General features: G+C 46.7%; 1 protein-coding gene across 4 annotated transcripts in view; it reads left to right on the top strand.

Moving 5' to 3' along the window:
• Positions 1-23713, top strand: part of LOC119168106 (protein RER1) — a 107947-nt gene extending 84234 nt beyond the window's left edge. Inside the window, exons 5-6 of one of the 4 annotated variants that reach the window (XM_037419526.2) lie at positions 9299-9381; positions 23552-23713. In XM_037419526.2, the coding sequence (XP_037275423.1) occupies positions 9299-9381; positions 23552-23567 (99 nt within the window). In that variant the 3' untranslated portion in view covers positions 23568-23713. Of the gene's footprint in view, positions 1-9298; positions 9408-23548 lie in introns of all 4 variants that reach the window. The other 3 variants (XM_037419521.2, XM_037419539.2, XM_037419533.2) reach the window with 3 other exon arrangements.
• Positions 23714-24832: the final 1119 nt, after the last annotated feature.

Here is a 24832-nt window from a genome sequence, read left to right as displayed (position 1 = left end):
ACGCTGGAGTCTTCGGCTCCAAGAATGTGACTTCATTGTTACCTACAAGTCGGGAAAACGACACACCGATGCCGACTGTCTTTCTCGATCTCCTGTTGGGATGGCATCGCCGGATGGCGACGACAACACGGCCTTTTTGGGAATTTTGGACACTGCCCCCTTTTCTCAACAGCAGCGCGACGACCCTAAACTACTACCACTCATAAATTACCTACAACGGCGAACGAATAGCGTGCCGAGGTTATTTCTGAGAGGGCTGCCGTCGTACTGCTTGCGGAAGGACAATCTTTATAAGAAGAACTTTCCACCCACTGGCAGCAGCTACTTTCTCGTCGTTCCTTCTTCGCTTCGCCGTGAGGTACTGCAAGCATGCCACGACGAACCTACCGCTGGTCACTTGGGTTACGCAGGAACATTGGCGAGGATAAGGCAAAACTATTACTGGCCAAGACTTGCCGGAGTTGTCAAAACTTACGTGCGGGCATGTCTAGATTGCCAGCGTCGCAAACCACCATCCATCAAACCAGTCGGCCTGCTGCAGCCTGTTCGAGTGCTGGTGACACCGTTGGCTCAAATTGGCATGGATTTTCTGGGCCCTTTCCCAAAGTCTGCCACTGGAAACAGGGGGATAATTGTCGCCACAAATTACCTGACTCGATACGCGGAGACAGGCGCTCTGCCACGCGCAACAGCAGCTGAAGCGGCGCAATTTTTCATCGAAGCCATCGTTTTAAGACACGGTGCTCCTGCAACAGTCATCACCGACAGAGGTACTGCGTTCATGGCACAGCTTTTAGACACCGTTTTCCGACTAAGTGGTACAACTCACAGGAAAACAAGGGCTTATCATCCCCAGACCAACGGGCTCACCGAACGTCTCAACAAGACACTAGCCGACATGATAAGTATGTACGTAGATGTAGAGCACAAGAACTCGGACGACATATTGCCCTACGTGACGTTCGTGTACAACACGGCTCGTCAGGAGACCACTCAGAAGACACCCTTCAGTCTCCTTTACGGACGCGAAGTCATGACAACGTTAGACGCGATGCTCTCTCATGAAAATGATGGTAATGAGACGGATGCCGAAAAGTTTATCCAGCGAGCAGAGGAAGCCAGACAACTTGCCCGGTTGCGAATAACCAAACAGCAAGACGATGACGCCAAACATTACAACCTCCGGCACAGAACTGTCACATACAACGTGGGCGACAAAGTGTGGGTCTGGACACCTATTCGTCAGCGTGGCCTCTCCGAAAAGCTGTTGCGAGGTACTTCGGACCCTACAAGGTTCTGCGACACATCAGCGACGTCAACTACGAGGTTGTTCTGGACGGCATTCAGTGTTCAAAGCGCCGCAGACATTCACCAGAGATTGTCCACGTGCTTCAGATGAAGCCTTACTTTCAGTGACTAACGGTGCAGTTTTGGTTTTACCTTGCTTTTGGAAGGTTTAACATCGAGGCGATGTTTTTTTAAAGGGGGAATAATGCGGCGTATGTGCCAGTGGCGGTGACAACGAAGCAGCGAGAGTGTCCTTGGCCGAGAGCAGAGACGAAAAAGACGTTCCAGTCTCTGTCCTGGGATCGATAAAGCGCATTTGTTCGAGATTCTTTGTGTGCTCGTCGATCCCACGTCGTCACTATATATATATATATATATACATATATATATATATATATATATATAAGGGAAAGAAGTGTATACCTAAGGGCTCGTTTTTCTGTGTTTTGACACAATATTAATGAGATCTAACTGACAATATTGCCAAGGAATGTATAGGGGAAGTTATTAGAACAAGTGGAATGTAAATAAGAAGAAAAGTGGCTGAAAAAATAACCAGCCGTGAGCAGGAATCAAACCTACGACCTTCGAATAACGCGTTCGATGCTCTAACCACTGAGCTATCACAGCGGCTTTCCCTCCACCCACTGTTTTTGGGTTTATATGTGAATTATATATATATATATATATATATATATATATATATATATATATATATATATATATATATATATATATTGTGGGAGTAATAATTCAATTGGCCAGTTAGTCTGCGTGAAGGTATGGGATATGGCACAACGGGAGCGTTGTCAACAAGGATAAATATATTTATTTCCCAACAGTTTCGGGAGGGGTCCTCCCTTCATCAGGGGTGTAATGTAAATAAGAAGATAGAACAGTGGATGAAAAATTAACCTGCCGTGAGTAGGTTCCTGCTTTTCTTTCTTTCTTATTTACATTACATTGGTTCTAATAACTTCCCCTATACATTCCTTGGCATTATTGTCTGTTAGATATCAATAATGTTGTGTCAAAACACGAAAAAACGAGCCCTTGGGTATACACTTCTTTCTCTTATATAAATTGCGTGTGTGTAGCAAGCACGAGTCACACAGACGTCAACATCTTTGACGCTGGCGCCACTATGCTCCAGTATAATATATATATATGATATTGTAAAATAGACAAAATCCAAATGAATATCTCATAGAGACACCTGCATTTAAAACCTTATTTCAAAGAAGTAAAATAACCCCATGAATGGATTTGACGATCTAAAATAGTGCCCAGAACTGAAAGAAACTCGCGCATTCTCACTGAATATAACCCTTTGTGACTGACTTATGTTGTCGCACGTAGCTTTTTGCAAGTACTATCAGCATGCTCACCGTCTCAAATTTTCCGTGCTATTGCCGTGCCATTGAAATGCTCACCATTTGCGGTGGTCGGGGCATGGACTCTGAGGTTGCAGCAGCTAAACCTGATCAAAGCCTGGCCTTCGAGACAATTTAGAAGTGTGACAGCTTGGGCTAGTTAGTATGACATGACGATAGTTATAGCCCGGGAACAGAACGACGACACAGAGGCAAGAAGGACACGAGCGCTAACTTGCAACTGAGTTTATTGCGCAGAGCGCGAAAACATATAGAGGAGACAGTAAACCATGTGACAAAAACCAAGTGGCACTAAAGCAATACATGAGTAAAGGAAAAAAAACAAAAGCACAGAAAAAGGCAAAGAAAAGTCTATAAGGAAACGAAACAGAAAAGTAAAAGTTGTTTGTTGTTGTTGGTTTGGCACACCCGCGCAGGCGACCGCGGCGGGGAGAACGTGGGCAACGCCTGCTCGTGCGGTGCAGTCCCGCCTGCCTGCCTCAGGCGTACGTGGGCCGCGTGCCCGCTTCAGCGGCGGCGGGGCAGCTGCGGAAAATGCATGCTCGCAGCAAAATGCCAAAATACGGAGCAAAATTCTTAGATTGTCCATGGAAAAAATTCGTTATATCAAGGTTGTCTACCGCAGTTGCTTTGTTACATAGAGGTTGCAAATGCATGTGCTTTTATGGAGCGAAGGCAGAGAATAGAAAAACTTCGTTATTTCGAGGAATTCGTTATATAGAGGTTTGTCTTAAGCAGGTTTAACTGTACTGCATAGTGTGCCGTGAGCTCGTCTCTGTGGGCAAAAGAGATTCACGGTGACGCCGGGACAACAGGGCCCAAACGCTCGAGCGAGGGAAAAATGTGCTCGCAATGGCTTCGAGAGATACCGGTTGGCGTAGTACGACCAAGTGCACAGACACCGCATCGTTCTTCGGCCTAGCGTTTGAAAAGGACGAGGAAAAAAAGGGCGTTCGCCACGGGCGCAAGGTGTCGTTGGCGAAGTCTGATGAGCACCAAAGAATAGGAGCCGATGAACGGAAAATAAATGCGTGCTCACCCTAAGTCATCCCAGACTCACTCCCGACGCGTGCGTGCGGAACATCCCGAGAGACTCCATGCAGGACGCCACAGTCCACATCCGCTACCGGGTGAGAGGGGTTCATCGTCACTCTTCGCTCCCCCAGAGCGACCGACCGCTGAAGAGGGGAGAGTCATGTCAGGGCATGAAAACGGCAGAAATAGGCAACAAAGCCCGCACAATGGCAGCTGGCTAGCCTCAATTCCCACTAGGTTTTGATAATTGTCTTGATTACTTTAAATTTCTGAAGTATTTGCACTCCCCTTCGGAGACTTGCACCTTAGTTGGAACACCCTACCCCCCATCTGTTCGGCCACTCCAAGCTATTATTGACTGCAGTGCTGATGCAAGGTAATTTACGCTTGTAAGGTAATTGGTACCCCCCCCGCCCTTTTTTGTTGTGGAAATCTACCAGATTCAGAATCCTTGAACTTGGCATGTATGTATACAGTGAAAGCTTTTTGATTTGAACTTTAGTAATTCGAAGTTATGAATGATTGGAACTGTAAGTTATGGTCTGGCCAAGCTCTATACAAGTCAATGAATTAAAAAAGCCCATTAATTCGAATGCGAGTAGGTTTCCCCACTGATAATTCAAACTACACGCTACCGCGCTGGCAGCTTGGGTAGTCACTCAATAGAGCAGCTGCCGAGTAACGATGCGGTGTTGACAGGGAGTGGAGAAAAAAGCTGGCGCAAAGGCCAGAGCGCAGAAAATAGCACCTCTTACTCTTCAAACGCCCCCCTCCTCCCCATTATCTCTCTCTTTCTTGGCGGCTGCCTCCTTTCTGGCCTACGTAACCTCCAAGATTTGTTTTTTTTTTTTTTTTAAGCGCCGATCTCAAAGCTTTTACAAATCTTTCGTAGCTATTGCTGTTAAACGACAAATGGCATGACCAGCACATAGCAAATTGGGTGCGTCGTAGCTTCGCCCAGCCTTTATCTCTGCAGTCTCTGTGTCAGGCGTATGTCGTACGCCTCGGTTGTTAGCGCCGGGAGTAGGTTCCGTTTGTCGCGATTCTTTGTGTTGGTGTTAGGTCTTGGCTAACGTTTGCTGCAGTAGCGCCGGGAGTAGCTTCCGTTTGTCACGATTCTGCTGCTATGACTTAATAGCGTGTGCGCGCAACAAATACCATGCCAAAACACTTCAAGAGAAAGCTTATATCCTGCCGGTAGTGGACATTGAACTACTGCCTAAGCAAAAAATTGTGAAAAAGTGTATATATTTAAAGCGACGCTACTTATGTGAAAATTAAGAGGACAATTGAAGACACCTTACAGGCAGAAGTTGCAAGCAAAAGAAGGAGGTTGCAGCCCTCGAGTATCCTGACCTCGAGAAAGCACTTCTCAATTGGATGAAAGAGATACATTTGCAGGACATACACTCTGAGTGGCGCAGTCATACTGCCAAAGGCAGCGGACTTCGCCCTGCAGCTGGTCTACGACAACTTTGCTAATTCAGATGGGTGGTTGGACCATTCTTGCAAGCGCTATGACTTCATCTTCCGGGCTGTGTCGGGTGAAATAACGCCGTCAGCGTGGAAGCGTTTGAAGATTGGCGCTCCGAGGTGCTTCAAGGCTACATGTAAAAGTATTCTCTGCAGGACATATTGAATGCGGTTTGAATTACCTCATTTTTTAAATCGCTGCCCGCCAAAACTATTACGTATAAAGGTGACAAGTGCATACGGGGGGAAAAAAAGTAAAGAATGGATAACTGTGATGGTGGCTGCGAACATCACCGGCATTGAGAAGTTGCCGCTGTTCGTGATAGGCAAATCGAGAGGTCCTCGTTGCTTCAAGAACATTCGGTCCCTCCCATCAGACTACGCAGCCAACAAAAAGGCCTGGATGACGGGGAATTGTTCGCGCAGCGGCTAGGGAAGCTTGACAAGAGGTTCGAATGCTGTGGCCGCAAAGCCCCGTTTCTTGTGGACAACTGTTTGGCTCATAATGTCAACGTTGAGACGAAAGACATTGGGCCAGCCTTCTTTCCAGCTGACATGCCAGCAGTACTGCAGCTCATGGCCCAGGGTATAATTAGAAATTTAAAATTATTTTATCGGCGTCAAATGTTGGAATGAATTATTTTGTGCAGTAGCTACCAAGTGACGCTGGTAAGTGCACTACGCATGCTTGTGCGTGCTTGGGAGCAAGCGACAGCCCTTACGATAGCAAATTGCTATCACCACTGTGGCTTCAGCACCGAAGCTCTGCAAGTTGTCAAGCCACCAGTGCTCGAACACAGTGTCACCGCCCCCATGCTGGACGTTTTGGAAGACGTCTGTTTTGCGGACTACATCAATGTGGACTCAAGTGCAGTGGTGTGTAGTGAACTCACGGATGACGACAAAATATGTTAGGTCAGAAGTGCAGAACCTGTCGCTGCTAGTGACGATGATGAGGAGGAGGACGAAGCACCAGTGCAGCCCTCTGCTGCAGAAGTCATGGCTGATTTGAATGCGGCCCCGTCTGTTCTTAAGTTTTGAAGAAGGTGAACAGGCCGTCTGCCAAATTTGCACGTTAGAGCAAAAAGTGCTGGGTGTCGACTTCAAGGAAAAAAGGCAAACCGCGATCACAGACATAGGCATATCAGCGGGGGGGGGGGGGGGGGGTGACAGACCTCCTGGTGAGAAAGGTTAGGGGGAGCGGAACCCCCCCCCCCTCACTTTGGGCAGTGCAACATGGTCACTTTCGGCTGCACGCTGGGGAAACCTGCAAGAACGGCGAAGTTTTCCGTCACAACAGTAATTACTCAATTTTGTTCTTATGGGAGAATTAAAATGTTATTTATTAGGCAAAGTTACAACACAGCAATATTTCGCCAACATTGCCGCTGTGATTTTTTCTTGTAGGCTCTTGGCGGTGCGGGTCGCCTGTGCGACGCTTTCGCATCTTGTCCTGTAGTATTGCAGAGTAGGCAAGACCTAAACAGGGGCCCTATACTATTACATCACTTGTTTATGCTTTTATTCTGCTGTGACTTGTTGATGCAGTTACTGAGAAGAACAAGCAAGCTGTTTATGGACCGGTCAAAGCATTTGCTGCTTCCGTAAAAACCGGAAAATAATTTTCTTCGAAAAGGGTTTACCATCACCGCTGCTCTGTCGAAGCTGTTTAAAGCCGATGAGTGTCACGAATTATTTTTTATGTTTAAGTTTTTCCGTACTGAAAGGCCAAACATTCTTTCTGCTTTAGTCTATGATAAACCTTATCAGCCTTGCTTATGGTAACTTGGAGCCATAGCGGCAGCTTGCAAAGTGGCCACGAATAAAGCAGTGGACTCGAGCTCAGTAGGAAGCTCAGCTTTTAAGCATGGCTCACAACTTGACCCACTTGACTAGGGAGAAGGTTAAATACCATGGTTTTTAGCACTATGTAGGCTTAGTTGGGAATCAGTGTAGCTGGTTTTCACTCGACTTAAATTGACTTTTACAGCTCTAAATACATCTTGGACAGCAAAAAAGCACACACATGCAGCACTGCCTATTTCTCTGTATTTCTCTTTCTCTCAGGAAGTACGAGCTCACAGAGGTGTATGTATACATGCACAAACTACTAAACATCATTGTGCTGCATGTGGCAATATTTTATTGAACTCATAACCCATCTCGCCAGTTGCTATATGTAGCCACAGCTTATGAGATTGGCAGCTAGCCTACTTGAATTATATTTAGAAGGAGATTCTCTCCGGCTTTGTTACGTCATATAATAAGCAAGTAATTTCATGACATCCAGAAAATTTTAAATGCCGGAGAACTAAGGGCAAATAATATGCCATATTGAAAATAGTTTATTCTCTTATTTTTGAGGGGCTAATGGCCTGGCAGAACGATTTAATCGAACACTGGGTGATATGCTGGCAATGTACGTTGATTCCGCTCACTCAAACTTGGACCACGTTCTCACCTTCGTGATGTTCGCACACAATACTGCAACTCAGACCACCACGGGATTCTCCCTATACTGTCTACTTTATGGGCGCGACGAGCCCTCCTGCATGCTCGACACCATTTTTCCATACCGTCCTGACGCAACTGAGTCGACAACCATTTCCGAAGCGGCTAAGTACGTGGAGAGTGTCCCCAGCTTGCTCGATTCCGCACCACGTTTGATCAACAACGTCAAAAACACCATCGAGGCAGCTCGGAGGCTCTTGCGTCATGTTCCTGGTTCACTTGTGTCGCTCTGGATCCCTTCCACCAGCCCGGGCCAATCATCAAAATTTGTTTCGAAATACCATGGCCGTTACCGCATAGTCCAGCAATCATCACCAGTCAATTATAACGTTGAACCGCTTGCAACGTCTGCTGATCAACGACGCCGCGGACGTGAGACAGTGCATGTAAACCGGCTCAAGCCTTACTACGACCCTACTGTAGTCTCCTGTCTATAAGTCGCCAGGATGGCTATTTTTCAGGAGGAGAGATAAATGTAATGAAGAAGATCAGCGCTGTTCTAAAAGGTAATGGGGACCACTCTCAGGCAGAAAAACTACGTTCGTGGTTGGTGCATCGCGGCGCTTGTGCCTACTCGACTGTTGCCCCCGACGTTCTGCGACGAACCATACAATTCATTAAAGACGTGCTGCGCCGGAACGCCTTTGTTCAATTATATATATAGGTATTTGTGTGTGGTGTCCCGGCTGACGAGTGAGGTAGGTTTGCGCCCCCCACTCCTGAACGAGTTGGTACGCCACTGGTCACAAATTGTTTCAAAAAATAAATTATGCCCTACTGAGTCGCAGTGTCTCACGTCGTCTCATTGTAATGGCTTCTTATTTTCAAAAATAGTTGTAAAGCTCGGAATAAACATGCTTAAACATAATTGCAGGAACTCCTGTGAAAGCAGAGCAACAACAGCATGCACAAGTTGCCAGAAAGGCTACGGCATAGCTATCAGTTCTTAGCATTGCTGGATGAAAGGGCACGTCTGTGTTCGGAGCCTGTCAGATAAAAAAAGTAGGGCTTATAAAATGACTACGTGCTTTTGGGATTAACTACTGCAGCTACAAACATTATGAAGGGTAAGCGTTTGTCGTGCCGGGAAAAAAAAATGCTTTGAAAACAATCAGTTGTAGGTCCCTTTAATATGTTGGCCGTTGGCATCTCCATCTAGGTGACGAGGGTTTGTATGGACTTTAATAGAGGACAGTGGTTTGGTTTCAGCAAAGAGTGGTCATGCTGCAGTCTCCTCATGCTGTGGCTTGGTTATTGCTTTCTGAGAACTGACAACACTGCTCAGGAGTACAGGACAGTGCATAGGAATGCGAATAAGTAGTCCAAGTAATCAGCTGGCGTGGCTGTTCCCTCTACAGGTTTCTTTTTTCCTGTGTTGTTTTGTTTACTTCATGTGAAGCCATTGGCAACCTTTCGATGTTCCTAACAAAGGGTGGTTTCCTGTTCAGTTGTGTGCAATGGCATGAGTCGCATGTTTCACACATTTGTAGTTTATTTTTTGTTTTTTATATTTGGTTAGGTTGTTGAGGCTGTAAGTGGTGCACTGTGTAATTGAACAGCAATGCTAAAAAGAAATGTTTTGGCACTCTTTGATGCAGCACATGCTGAAGTACCGGTACCTGCCGTGGACTCATGGCAAGACACAATACCGGGCACGGGACATGGCTAGTGGCCCGCTCAAGTGAGGACTTCTCTTGCCTCCTGCCGGTGAGGGTCTGGCCGCCACTCGGTCTGTGCTCTCTCCTTTAATAGGGCATTCATCTGTTGAGAGATGTGTCGTAAACTACCAGGACAGCAGTGAGCAATGGTAGAGACAGTAAAAGGTCACCACATTCTTTTAGACTCAACAAGTACTTAATGATTTTTCGCTTTGACTGATGCCGCTGTTATTCGATGTAGGTTAGGTCATTTGCCATAAATAGCATTCATATTAAATCTCATTGAAATCACGCATTTCTGGTCTGCCCAGGTATACACATTGACTCAAATGATGTCTATGTGTGTTGTCAATCTAATGAGTGTAAAGGAAAACTTGCGCATGCCATAGAAAAAAAAATGAAAAAGTTCACAAGGACTGTTTTTTAATGTCTTTGTGTGGTTGTGTGCAGATTTTCTACTGCAGCCAAATCAACTAGACTGTGCCTACAGTTCAGTGAGGTTTTTTGTTCATATTATTCTTCTCTGACAAAACTGCTCCACAGTTGAACCTGGATTTAACGAAATTGACAAATTTCTGGAAAAATTTGTTATAAAAAGGATTTCGTTATTGGCAGGTTCAGTATAAGATTCACAAACTAAATGCACAAGTTAAACAAATAGGAAACTTGAGTGGGAGCTAGCTCAAAACAGTTACTTAGCAATAAATACTACGTTATTATTGGGATAGCAATTATATGGAAACCCTCGACAGGTTTTTGCTGTCGCCGCCATGTTTCGTAACAAGTCCAAATTGATAACATGTCTTTGTGCATTGTAACTTTTAGAAGTGGGCAAAAGCACACAAGCGCTGCTGAAGCAGAGATCAAATGAGCCGGCCCATCTCTATCGCCTGTAGGGCGCATAAGATAACACCGCTGCAAGTGTTAGAGCTTCCTTCGAATGCTGAAACAGAAGGAAAATGACCCGTCTTGAACGAGCATGAAAAAAAAAACGGTGGACGGAATGGAGGTTGCTCGATTAGCAACAGTGAACTTTGATTTTAGGCGCGTGCCATCTCAGCAAACATCAGCGCGCTTTAAATGCAAAGAGACTGTGTGAATATAGCACATCTTTCCGGAGCAGTCGTATTTGCTCACACCAGTGTTTTGTAGGAGTTCTGCAATATCGAATCCAGAACCCAGCCTTACTTTGTATTATTACTATTAGTATTAATAATGTTAGAACATTGTATAATTTAGATGTGTTCTCTGGTCCCCGCAAGCTCATGCTTTGTTCAGTGACATCTAATTCGAATTAATTCAGTCATATTTGACTGCAAGATGTTCAATCCCGACAATAGTAGAGCTCGCCAAGCGCTTAGTGCAGCAGGTGTGCAACATCAAAAAGTGAAAACTGAATTAGTGGACAGCCATAATGAGACACATCTGTCTTGAAAAGGGCAGATTTGTTGTACCCATGTCAACTAGGCTTATGCGAGTTTCATTTATCTGCTTTATCTTTCAGTTCTAAGTCACATGGTATCCCATACGTCGAGTAAGTTAACAGAGCATTTCACAAAAAAGAGATCAGTGACCTCCCTTAGTGCCGAAATTGAGCACTCTCTCCCTTAGTGCCGAAATTGAGCACTCTCTTTCCCGGTAATCTGTAGTTAGGAAAAAACTGCAAACCAAAAACGGAAACAGTCAACGCAATGATTATCATCATTGGCCTTACAACGCCCGTGCAGGGCAAAAGCCTCTCCTCTATTCCTCTATATAATCCTGTCCAGTTCTCGCTACTCCAATATTATACCCACAAACTTCTTAACCTCATCTATCTACCCAAATTTCGGTCCCTCCCTGGCATGTTTGCTTTCTCTTGGAATCCAGTCAGTTCTGCTGATCACCAGCATATATCTTGCCCATGCACAATATATTTATTTCGTCTTCATTCTGGTTAGGGTAACACCCAGATTTAATATATATATATATGTGTGTGTGTGTGTGTGTGTGTGTGTGTGTGTGTGTGTGTGTGTGTGTGTGTGTGTGTGTGTGTGTGTGTGTGTGTGTGTGTGTGTGTGTGTGTGTGTGTGTGTGTGTGTGTGTGTGTGTGTGTGTGTGTGTGTGTGTGTGTGTGTGTGTGTGTGTGTGTGTGTGTGTGTGTGTGTGTGTGTGTGTGTGTGTGTGTGTGTGTGTGTGTGTGTGTGTGTGTGTGTGTGTGTGTGTGTGTGTGTGTGTGTGTGTGTGTGTGTGTGTGTGTGTGTGTGTGTGTGTGACGCTGTGAGGAATGGGAGACGTGGCCTGGCTCATACACCTTGTTTATTCCATTGTGACTTCTTCTTCATCGGCTTCTATCTACCATCACTTCATACGTCACACAATTCCCCCTCCCCCCCCCCCCCCCCCCCGAAAAATGGCACCGTTTATAACCTACGAAGAATTGAAGAAGCCAATAAACAGACAATGTCCAAATTCACAGTATCACGTCCCGACAGAGTTCCACAGTCTCTTTAAATCTTCAAGCCCGAGGGAGCAGTCCGGTGAACTCTATAACAACTCTGGTGGGCGAGGCTGACTGTTGCGTTCCGGACAGAGCGGTATACATGTGGATACTGACAGTACTGCTAGAACTCTTGTTCGGGCTGACCAAGGTTGGAACGCCTTGTTGCATCGGAAGCTCGGGTGTCGTCGGGGTTGTATTTTTCGCCGTGAATGGCGCAATTCCGATGCTTCTTGCTTGCGTGCTTTTCGGCAGACTGTGATGGAGTGCCTGAGTGCTTGCGGTTTGCAAGCAGTGCTTCCGCGTCTTTCTCGGCGCTTTCTGTGGTGTTGCAGTAGACGGAATAGCAGGCGCTGGAAGCGTTTGTGGCGACTTTTCTTTGTCTGAAAGTGTCTGACGTCTTGTTGGTTTGGAGATCTTATTTTTCGATGTTCTTCAACTGATGAATGCGCTTCCATTGAATTTGGCGTTCGCCGATGCCCTCGTTGCAGTCTCTTTCATTGTTTTCTGAGTTCGTGAACTTCGTTTTGCTTGCTTTGCTGGTGCTGCTCAAGAGATGGCTGTAGTGGCGCCCCTTCTGGAATCGGGCATTCATTTCCTTCGAGGTTTGACGCGTCCTGTAGACAGCTGATGCATGGTGAGCTGGTGTCTTGCTTATCGGGCATAGTTGGTAATGTGCCATCATTATGCTCTTCAAAGACTTCGGTAAGGTGTTCCAGTATGGACGCTTCGGGCAGAAAGCTGCGTGCGAGGTTTGGTGTATGTATTACTTCTGCATTTTTTCGGTTCTTGGAGCTGTAAGCACTGTATGGGGATACCACAGGTGACGTGGCATTACCAGGTTTTAACTGCAGATTTTGGCAAGTCTGTGGTGCCGCAGAGATGACATGAAGTTCTTCAGGGGCTTCTTCGCAGTTCACTGCGAGTAGTTCTTGTGCCTGGTAGCTTGCGGCGTTCGATGCGTCTGAGCCTTCTGCTTTGCTTCGACTGTCCATTGTGTGTGCACCGCACGGTGATGAATGAACATGTCCGGAAAGAGCCTGGCTTGACAGGGTATTTTCGTGAAGCGTTAGGTCGTCTACCGAGGTCGCAGTGTCCTTATGAGGCGAATGGTGAGCGATATGAGCGCTTGAAAAACCGAGTGACGAAAACTCAGGTGGTGGACCACGTATGCGAGACGAAGAGTGCAGGGCATCAGGTGGTTCAGCAACGTCTCGTGCCATATGCTGAAGTGATGACTTCGGAAATGCCGACTTTCGTGTACAAGGGAGACGCGCTTGACGATTGGGTTTTTGGCCAATGTATGCATGGCCTTCTGTAAGTAAACGCATGTGCCACTTCGTCTTGAGGCACTTGTCGATTCGCGCTGGACTTTCGAATGCTTGAGGACTGTTTAGAAAATTGACGATAGTCTGCAGTTGTCTCTAGATGGTTGGCAATGAGTAAGTCTTGGTCATAATCATTAAAACGGGTAATCATCTCCTCTTCGATTTTTTGCCATGACTCGTCGTTCTCGAATATGTGAATCAGGTAAAATTTGAATGCCTCACCAGTGACGTAGTCGCTGAAGTTTGTAGCCATCTCCCGTTCCGACCAAGATGCAGCGGCGGCATGGAGCTCGAACAGGTTGAACCAGTCCTGTACGGGTCCGTCGTCCGCTGATCCAGTGTACTTAGGGATGTCAAGGTCGTCTGATGCTGCTGTCATGATGCTTGGTGGTCTTGGTGGTCCGCGTTTTTCTGTGATCCGCGTCCGGTCACTGCGTCTCGCTGAGGTCTTCGATGATGATGGCCGGGCGATGAAGTGGTTGCGAGGTCTTCATCCTGTCGACTCGTGTAACGCTATGATGAATGGGAGACGTGGCCTGGCTCATACGCCTTGTTTATTCCATTGTGACTTCTTCTTCATCGGCTTCTATCTACCATCACTTCATACGTCACATATATATACAGGCGAGCCCGCTTATGACGAACCTGAGTCTGACGCGCCATCCGTTCGCTGTATTCCGAAGTTCATAGTAAATGAAGCAGCTTTTTAAAAAGTTGCTAATGGAAACGCTAACTTTTTTTTCGCCCCAAAAAGTCCATGATGCACGTGTTTCGAAAAGCAGAAGCGATAAGAGCGGTCTCTAGTTTATTTCAAACAGCAGCGTGGCTCGCTCGCCGAAGCCCGTGGCATAAGCTGCGTGAGGGAGGGGCTCCGAAGTTTCGTCATTCTCGCAATTCGATTCCTCCAAATCGCTCTTGCCCTGTACTTTATACACAATGCCCTAATTCATGCACGGTGTCGTGGTGTCGGCATCATCAGACTGTCGCAACAAATGTTCCACCTGCGCTCCCATGTTGGAGTCGACGGCGCGCTGCCACAAATCGGGTTTGACGTCGACGAACTCGGCCTCACGCAAACAGTTTCGCACGCATGTAGCCGTCGCCGCCGCCCACGAAATATTCACCACCTCCACAGCTGAATACCGGGACGCCCAAAGAGGCAAGTTGGCTGTTACGTGGTCAACAGCTATGAGCAAGCGCTTCGCACCGTGGCACCTAACGCGTGGATTACGCTCAAGCCAAGCGGTCACACTTTCGACATTTTGTTGAGCGGCAGAAAAAAGCTTGCTGGTCCTCCCGTCGTCCATCATGATCACACACGCACACCAAAAGTGAGCAAGACGCGCACACGCGACACACGCGCCAGGACGCGCGGAACAGCTCTGGGTCCGTTTCTAGTCAGAAAACGAAACTAATTCGAGCCAGCGTGGTGGGCGTCGCGGAGCGGTGGAGACGGGCGAAGGGGGTTGTGATCGAGAGAGGAGAGCAGACTAGGAGAGAAGGTCAAGGAGTTGCGATAAGGAGAGGGGAGGTTGCGGCGGGAGGGCAACCTTGCAAACTAAAACACACTGAAAGGAAGCAGGTTGGGTAGCTTGCTTGAAAGGTCCGCGAAACTCGCACGTAGAAAAATTTAGAAAGAGTGCATGCGCGCGCAGTAGTTGAAGCATGGCCGCCTGAATCGGTGCGCGCAACGGTGTTCGAAGAATCGGTGGCCGTGGTAAAAAAATCATTTTGTAGCGCCGGTGGGCTCGCGTGGCCTCACTGACTTCAATATTCCGCGACTCGTTCTGCTCAAATTAACAACCCTTTTCATGCTTCCACGCGGGTGCGGAGGGCATACTGAGCCGAGTGCGAACTGAGCGAGAACAGGTTCTAAACACAAATATAATTGAGAATTATCAGAGTCTGTGGAGTAGCGTACGTGCGTGCACTAGACGCAGACGATCGGATACAGTCAGTGGCCGACGATGTTGGCAAATGGTCTTGTCACTCCAGGCCGGCGATGCCAACGACAGTAGGCAGGTATAGTATACCGGGCTTACGGGATACCGGGCTTACCGGGATACCGGGCGTACCGTGATACTGGAATCGAAGCGCGTATATGCAGATACATACGTTACCCGTACCACTTACCGTACGCGCAGTATTTTTCAAATTTAAGGTTAACGTGGTAGCGTAAGCGTACATAGTGTGCGTAAATATGGCGGCGCTCTCGGACGCCCGATTCGAAGAGATTTTGGCGTAGCTGTTGAAAGATTCACCTTGTTCGCCACAAACAACTGCTTAAAGTGGCTTCGCTTACCTTCAGTTAGCTTCGATGACTGAGTATTACAAAAAAAGTGTGCGTAATTTTTGAGATAGCTTCCCACTTCGAACGCGTCTAGGTCTAACTACAAGATTGATGTAAACAAATCGGCAACATAATTTTTCCCCCATTTGGTGCGTGGTTCATATTTATTTCCTTTTAATATTAGTAAAATAAACTTGTAACAATGCTTCGCACGGTGGCATAGGCAAACATTTTCTTTTTCTTTATCTTTTCACTGTCCTAACTTATTAACCATCCGATAGGTGGCGCCACTGTCTCAGTTGGGGCACGTAAACGCTATCCCTCTATACTATAAGACGCTGTCCACAACGAACATTTGCTGCATGGTAACGTCATTATTTTAACCTCCACTATCATGTTAACCGTAAGCTATAACTGTCTATTAGATTTGGCGCTACCGTGGTAGTTTAGGTGTACGTATCTCGTAGCCTCCTATATAGAGAAATGAACTGTTTTGCTTACACAACCCCAGGTGTCGCACAACCCAACATCGTCTTCCTTTTAGAGAAATTGGTAATTTGTACATTTGTAATTAAAACCCTGAAATATACACAGAAAATTCAATCCGCCCGGCATGTACTGACTTGCATTGTTCTCACAAGACGCACACACTTGCACACATGCTAAGTCCTCTGCGGCTGTGCTGTGAAAGCACGACAGCACTAGAAGACGCACCGACTGCTTTACTCTGTGACATAGTCCTTCAAGTGGACTGGGTGCTTACGCGCCCTCTGGGAACGATGTGGCCCAGGCTCTGTAGAAAATTGAAGGTTGCAGCTGTCAGGAGCCAGCTTTTGCAGTCCTGTCCCCAGTGCTTCCGTGCTTCCTTTCCCTGCACTGGAAATTTGCACGTTTACCAAAGGGAAAGAGGAGTACCCAGAATTTTCTTTTGGAAGTTCCGACCGATGATCCTGGGTTGCAGGCAATTTAGGGTGCACTTCAGCTGGTGGGTAGTCGCACTGAGCAGTAACAAGTGCCGAGCCGCATTTCAAAGCAGGGCCACCGCAAATGCCTACGCTGGCAACACCTGGTTGCTCAAGTGTAATGTTGAATGCAGCTATCGAAAACGAGGTCCTTTTTTTTTTCTCAAGCCGGCACGGCTAGCTGGTTACCTGTTGTCGGAGCGCCCGAAGCAGCCAATGCAGGTTAGTGGACAGTAGCACGATATCCTGCTGGTTGTTGACCTGGTGGACGTAGTCATTGACACGTCCCATGCAGGTCCTCGCCAGACAGGTGCTGGAATCCTGGAGGTACACCTGGAGCAGGTGATGTTGTTGGATGACACATTAAGGTTTCATCATTGATCTGAAGTTGTAGTCGCTCGATCACGTCAAGCCCCAGCAGCAAAGTCCCGTATGCAGTCACGTAGAATGTAATGTGAGCCTGCTTCCTTCAGTGTTGCACGTCTGTCTGGAAACAACCCAGGTTGTGGATACGACTTGTTAAGAAACCTTGCAAGCGAGCCAACATCCATAGCAGACGATGCCCCTAAGAGAAAAGCATGTCAAAGTCCTTTTTCATCAGTAGCGATGCAGTGTCGGTTCCAGTATCATCTAACAACATGTGGATATGTTCACAGACGACAACGAGAATACGCAAGTCCTTTGGGCTGGTCGTCGCAGTTCGCGTGGACAGAACAGCGGCAGTGCCGGAGTCGGTGTCTTGGATGGGGGTAACCTTATGGCAGACTGCTGCAAAGTGCCCTTTGATATTGTGGAAATGGCATTTCTTATTCTTTTCCATTCATCTTTTTAACAGATACTGCCACATTTGTACAACTGTCTTGTTGCTTTTTTTTACTGTTTGTTTTCCTCTCAAAGCTACAAGAGCAGATTTTTTTTTAATTTCTGTTATTGTACTATACAAGCACTATTTAGGTTACACTCTAAAAAAATATGTGGAGTAAAAAGGGTGTCTTTTTGTCCTGCAACAATAATTGTCATCAGGCTTGCGTGCACTTCCTTTCTTGAAAACTCGGCGCTGGCCACTTTCCTATCGAGAATGCAATGTAACCGTGATAATGGGCATGTCGACTGTGGCCGCAATATACCGGGCGCGGGGCGATAACGCAAGGATGGAACGCAATATAGATGATTATTGTTGTGGGACTAAAAGACACCCTTTTTACTTACTCTTTTTTTAGAGTGTATGTTAAATTGGGAATCACATCACGCACTGCCGCAACTGTTGTCTGGGTGATGGCCTAGTCAGACACCTTTCGGGCCGTTTGCTACGTTTCTCAAGACAATTGTAAATTGTCTCAATAAATTCCGGATTCTTAAAAAATTGATTTCTGGGAAATCTCCAAATGTCTTGACTTGCCGCTGTGAAAATGGGGGCCTACTCAATGCCTGAGTGCGAGCTTGTGTGCCTGCCGGCAGCAAACGCAGTCTTGCAACCCACTGATGAGCCTGCGCAGCCATCTTTGACGCAGATGGCCAGCTGACGTAGCCGCCAACCCACCATCTTGCACCACTAAGGCGTGCTGGATGCTGCTGCCGGAATTGGAGTGCGAGCCGAGTAGCCACTTATTCTCTTCAAACACTGCATTGGCTTTGTGAAGCGCCTTCTAGTCTTGACAAACTTCTTCCACTCTTTGCAACGTGAGGCCGTGCCTGTAGGGTAGCAACTTGGGCCGAGCATGTGCATTGGCGACCCCTTGAATTATCTGGCCACGTTTTTGCTCATCGTATGCAAGTTCAAACTTTCATGACTGGGCCTTTTCTTTGAGCGCCATGATGACGTGAAAAAGTTTCACTGAGCAGTAGTTTTTGGCTCAGGAAAAGGTGCTACTCACCTACCACATTTGTTATCGTGGCGGAAAGCCCATCTAGCAATTGCAGTAACCTGTCGTACTCCGTCACTGCCGCCCGTCTGTCAATGGCGACGCCGGCATGATAGTCATATGCTTGCGACACTTTGTGCATCGAGTTGTTCCTGCCCCACAAAGTATTTGCTGGTCCCTCGATGCCAAGCGCACTGAAGAGCACCGTCTTTCGGCAGCCGCTTCTGCTGGCTGCTTTTGGGTGGATAAGGAAACTCCATAAATTCCATAGAATGGAAGGCTTGCCAAGCACAACGAAAAAATGAGGGAGGCTCTCGAAAAAGGCCATCATGCGTGCAGGAGGTAAGTGGTAGGCTCTAGCAAAAAGGTGGCATTGCAGAGGGAGCCTAGTGGGAACAAAGCAACCCGACGTCATTGTAGCGTGGTGGAAGGTTGAAGCACCGACGTGTGGCAGTAGATATGGCTCGCAGGATAAGTGCCACTCATGTGCTTCTGCTGCTGCTATTCCCCTCTGTTGACATCAAGTTGCTGCAATCTGGAGCAGGACTGTGGTTGTACAATTGCTTGAAAGTCTGCCTCAATAAAAAGTTATTGAAAGGCGATTGACTTCTACAGTGGCAAACCAAGATGAGGTAAGTAAGAGGTCGTCTGTTGTGCACTGATGCTGGCGGCTGGTGGCGAAAAATGTATAATTGCAGCCCTCAGGCTATTCCAGATGATGCAATTATGCCATGGTGGCAAAGTAAAGCTAGGGGAGTAGGAGGTCATCTGTTGAGCAATGAAGCTGGCTTTTAGTGGTGAACGGCGTATAGCGACGGCAATGAGCCTATTCGAGGTGCTGCAATCATGGCATGGCCGACAAAGCAAGTTTAGAGTGTCATCAGTTGTGCATTGAGGCTGGAAGTCGGGCGGCGAAACATGTATAACAGCAGTGATCAGCCCATTTCAGACGGAGCGATCACAATGTGGCGGCAAAGCAAGTCTTGGGCAGTAGGAGCTCGTCTCTTGTTCACTGATGGTGGCAGCTGGTGACAATCAGTGCGTAACGCCAGTGGTGAGCCTATTCCTAGATGAACGATGTATTGAGGTAGTGATAAGCCTATTGCAGACGCACCGTCGCAACAAAGCAAGTCCGGGACAGTAGGAGGTTGTCAGTTGTGTAATGAAGCTGGCACTTGGTGGCGAACGCTGTATAACAGCAGCAATGAGTCTATCCCAGACGCAGTGATTAGAGCATGGTGGCAAACAAGTCTTGGGCAGTAAGACATCATCAGTTGTGCTTTGAAGCTGGCAGTCAGGGGGCGAAAGGTGTATAACAGCAGTGATCACCCTATTCCAGGCGGAGTGATCACACTGTGGCGGAAAAGCAAATCTTCGGCAGTAGCAGCTTGTCTGTTGTTCACTGATGCTGGCAGCCGGTGACAAACAATGTATAATACCAGCGGTGTGCCTATTCCAGGATGAGCAGTGTATAAAGGCAGCGATAAGCCTACTCTAGACACACTGTCGCAGCAAAGCAAGTCTAGGGAAGTAGGAGATCGTCAGTTGACCTGACTTCTTTTTGTTCCCGCTTTGGCTCCCTCTGCGATGCCACCTTTTTTCTAGAGCCTGCCCCCTACCTTCTGCACACATGTACCCTTTTTTTTGTTTGTAAACCGAAAAGAAAGGAGCCCTTCTATTAAAATTGAAGCTATGGTCTTCTTATCACTGCATACACTGACTCAGGCATAGGTTAATTTTGTAATCAAGGGAATGCCATGTGTATTCAGCTTATGAGAGGACAACAGAAATCAATGGCATATATACGATTGGCAGCACGACTTGCAGCACAGGGTTACCTAGAAACACTGTTAACGCCCTGCCTGTAGCAGTGCTGCAACGCAGCACGCAAGTGCTTGCACCTTAGTTGCCTTTTTTAACCTTGGCGTCGCTGTCCAGGTTCTTCAACTTGAAGTAAGTCTGACGACGTTCGCCGAAGAAGCTTCATGTTGTGCATTTCGACTTTCAGGCATTTGTTTTAACAAGGGTAGTTATGAACAGTGCCCACGTGAATGGAACATTATTGCTTGTGAAGCGGTCGTTGATTGGACCAGCAGTTGATGCGAATCAGGGTGTACAACCACGGGATCTCAGATGACTTTACACGTCCAAGCATACTAACATATCAGCACTTCAACCATTAATTGTGTGTTCGGCAGTTGTCTTGACCATCCGTATAGTGATGCAAACCAGAGGGATGCTCACTTACACTCTACTGTTTGTCATTGGCCAAATGTGAGAAAGAAATACACATAAAAAAGTCTGTCAGCAATGTTACGACTCTAGTGTGGTTCGAATTCGACATTATTTAACAGTCCGAATAGCAACCTGATTTCGCTGCACATAAAAAACAATAAATTTCTAATTTATTTTTGTTGGTGACAGTTGGGGTTCGAAGTAGCACTTGACACTTGCTGGAGCCCTCGCTGCGTAACCGGGGGAGTGACTTGACACCAGAGAATGGAGCTTAGCCGATGTGAGTTTGGTCCAGACTGAGTCACTGGGCATCTTCCTTTCGCCCAAGCCAAAATTCGACTGCTTTGAACTCACATGGCCTTCTCACAAGATTCGTTCGAGTTCAATTCTAGGACAGGGGCCTTTCTTGCGGCCGCACCAGTGCTCAAGGTGTTTACACTGAACTTAGCCCAGTGCTGGGACTGCTGGGCCCGCGTTGGGGACAACTTCTTGCTTTATGCCGGGCTCTCTTTACTGGGCACAAATTGGTTTCCGAGTTCAACTATTGAACTATATGTTATTGAATATGCACAGCCATGACTGCAATATTATTTATTTTAAAGGAGCACTAACATCAAATTTACTCATGTCAAGATTTTTGCATCAACGAGTAGCTATCGACCCCTAGTAGCGATTCGCGACCTAAATCGCATCTGAGGTATGAATGAATATTTGTAATATTCATTAATCTATCTGCTCTCGAATGCGGTTCAAAATGGGTCGAATGCCCTCCAAATTGTAGCGCTGTCAGTGCTACCTCGCGGCCACTTCGAGACCGCTGCACAGCTGATGCTGCTTTCACAAAAATGGTAACGTCACGCACACTGGCATTTTGTCTGCTAGGAGCACACGGGCAGTCAGTCCACCTGTGTCTCTAATGATGTCGACTAAAACCCCTCCATGAGTTTTCTGCCGGTTAACTTAAGCAGCGCCAACTCATTCTTCCCCTCTCCCTTTAGCCCCGGCCTCGAGAAGGGGCCTCGTACTGCCAGTGAAACCCAACAGGTTCTCCAACACAAGATTTATCCTGTAGCAGCTCGGTGCAAAGTGAAGCGAGAAAATGCAGCTGTTTTTCACAGGCGTCCAGTCCTCCTTCCACATCGGCGCGTACGAAGTCAATCCACTGGCTGCGTTGAGGTTCGGGGCTTGGAAAGACATGAAACACCACACACTTTTCGCTTTTTTCGCACCTCGACATGCAGCTTCTCACTGCGCAGCGGTTCCCCAACATTCTAGCACGCATTGTTACTCTAATGATCATGCTCACGCTGTGGAGCACACCTCAAATTAGTCGATGCGACAAAATGAATCGCACGCACGCTTCAACACAGCTAGGAGAGCCATTAGTGAGATCATGGGCGGGAGTCGGCTCCAAACACACACACAGATCATCGACGTCATTGTTACTAGAGCATCGTCAGTCAGAATGGTATCTGTGGAATGTATAACACCAAACACGTAGCACTAGTGTCGATGTCGCAGGGCAGTCTATCTTCTGTTTTTTTTTTCCTTAGCTTTTTTACGCTGTTTGACATCGAATTAAAATAACTTTCAGGCGACGGATGCCATTCAAATATGGCTAAGAAGACGTATGCATACCAAGCATTGAATGATGGGCACATCTCGGTCTTCAAATTGGATGTCAGTGCTCCTTTAATGTTCCAAATATGTTCAGAAATACCTTGTGATTTACATATTTACCTAGAGTACCATGTAGCAGGAAGCACAATTCTGTGAGAACATCTAGATTATCTGTAAAGGTAGACAAAACTTGTACAACAAACTGTGATGTAGTTGGTGAATAGATATCCTTGTTAGTTAATTTTTAATACTTTGGGACCCATTTTGAAGTTTAGAGTCTAAGCCACTGTGTAATGGATATGTAAATGAGCGTAAATGTTTTCGTAGCACCTATTCAGGGAGTACGCAGTAAAAACAACTAACGCCTGTCCACTTTGCATCATCATTTTCTCATTGAATATCCCGTTCGGATGGGAGTTTGATCATTATGAACTCTTTACTGCACCTATATTATTCAAACTATCTATAGCTTACTGAACTATTCCTAGTAGTGAAAACTTTCACCTTGTACCTCAGGAGATTGGCACCGCAAGAATGAGCAGTAATCATCGTTATATCAAAATAGTGGGTACTCAATGGGTGCAGAACAAGACGGGGCGGGCTTTGGCCGCAGAGCAGGAGAGTCCTTGCTTTGACATCACATCAACGCAGTCGCAGCGCCGCCAGTGTTCATTCTAGGGGCTAATATACTCCACCAAGGTCTGAAGGAAACTGAAAAGCAAGAAAAATAAAAAATGTGCAAAAATGATCAGCTTGCGCAGAGGTAATAAAAATAATCAATGAGACAGAAATGTTAACTTCTTCAGAAGGAGGGAAATCGAGGAGAGGCAGGCACATGCCTTGCCGTCGTTTTCGATATGACACACTTCAGAAATGAGACAAAAAAGTTGAATCTGTGCAAGCCGCAATCATTAAAGAGAGAGTTGACTACCCCTAGTCAATGCTGTTGTTTGTGTCCTTTGTTTGTCCACTACTTTTTCACTGGAGATCATGAACCAGCAAGCCCAAATGCATACCCTACTGCAGGAATAAAGCAGTAAAAACCAGCTTATCTAATTCAATTGTCATTAACACTTAATTTGTTCACTTAAAATAATTGTTACCCTTAACATAGGTACTTTTTATATGACGGCACTCTTCCTCACAAATTGCTGTGTCTATGTGAATGCAGTGGTGTGAGGAATACACAAGCAACCAATATTACAGTGGTGGTGTCTGTCCTGGAGTGTTGCTTTCAAAAGTAGACAAATTCAAATCCATTTAAACTGCTTGCCCACAGTGTTCATTGCAATCAATTGCAACCAGTAGTAGTCTGAGATGACTATGCTATAACATTTTTGCTTGTAAGGAGAAATGACTCTGTGTTGTGCTTTAGATCTGTCTTGATGCTAAGAGCATCATGTACTGTGTGCAGCAGCATCCAGGAGCTGTGACAGGCGGCTGTGGGACCTGCTTCGCTGGAATCGCACTCCCGTCGTTGAAGACGGGACCGATCGGCAGCATGTTGCGGCTGCGCCGCACACTGTTGTGTGTCAATAAATTGGAGTGGGCGTCCAGAAAAGCCACACTCCCACTTTGTTTTGCTGTATCTTCTTTCACTACTTTTCTATAACCTATTTTATTGTGATAGAAATTCTATGAACACTCTCGGCTGGATTTTGCACCGGCCTCGACATCACTCTCTGTATATGTATACATATCTATATATGAAAACACAAAAAAGAAAAATAATTCAGTAAAAAAAACTTCGGCGCGTGGAATCACACTTGGGACTTCTAAACGCGAGTGCGAGGCGTTAACCACAGAGAGGAACATCCTTCAACGTTCAAACGGCAAGCTATTTATATGTACCACTTACCGCTGTTGACGGGCATCTCGGGGGCAACTATCGTATTTTCAGCATTACCAGCAAGATGGCGCCATGAGTGCGTCGTCACGATGCGGCAGCGCGTGCTCTACTCCCATGCGTAGTGTGCCCCAGAGAGAGGAGAGGAGTGGACACTAGCTCGCACACCCTTATCTCGTGGTGGAGAGGATCATGTCTTGGCTGGCCTTGGGATTTGACCGGAATGATTCTGTTGTAGTAACTGGGCACACAAAGGTCACTGCAATTGTTACACAGTCTCAGTATGCGAAAAGGGCACGCTTTTCAGACACAGCGAAATAACGGAAACGCTTGTTCGCGTTCATCTGTACCTGTAAGTACGTTTTGTGCATCATTTGTGCGTGAGAAACGTGGGGCACGTTTCGATCTGTTTGCCATTCTGCGCGTGACCTTTCACTTTGTTGCTATTGCGTTCATTGCTTATATATATATATATACACTCATATATAAACTGGTGGGGCCCGACAGCATGCAGCCACGAGAAAATAACATTAAAGATATGCCTATGCTCGAATAATGATGAGATAGCAGTTGAACGTGGTTCATCTGCTGTGCGCTGATGTAGTCTCGACCGCCGAGTTTTTCTAATGGGAACGCGGGCACTGCCAATGATGCTTCGGAGGTCGCCAGACAGCGACACTCTTGAGGCGCGTTTGCACTAGAGAGACACGACACTGACATGACCCCGATGAAGACGCAAACTATCGACCGACGAGTCACCAGGCCCCATGATCACACTAGGCCGACGACGACGCTTCAAAAGACACCATTTCATCGTAGTGTAACATGATGGCAGACCGAAAACACCAGCAA

The sequence above is a fragment of the Rhipicephalus microplus genome, chromosome 3 (assembly GCF_043290135.1).
Source record: "Rhipicephalus microplus isolate Deutch F79 chromosome 3, USDA_Rmic, whole genome shotgun sequence".
NCBI lineage: Eukaryota > Metazoa > Arthropoda > Arachnida > Ixodida > Ixodidae > Rhipicephalus > Rhipicephalus microplus.
Note: the sequence above shows the minus strand (reverse complement) of the source record. Positions and strands in the feature narration are given on the sequence as shown.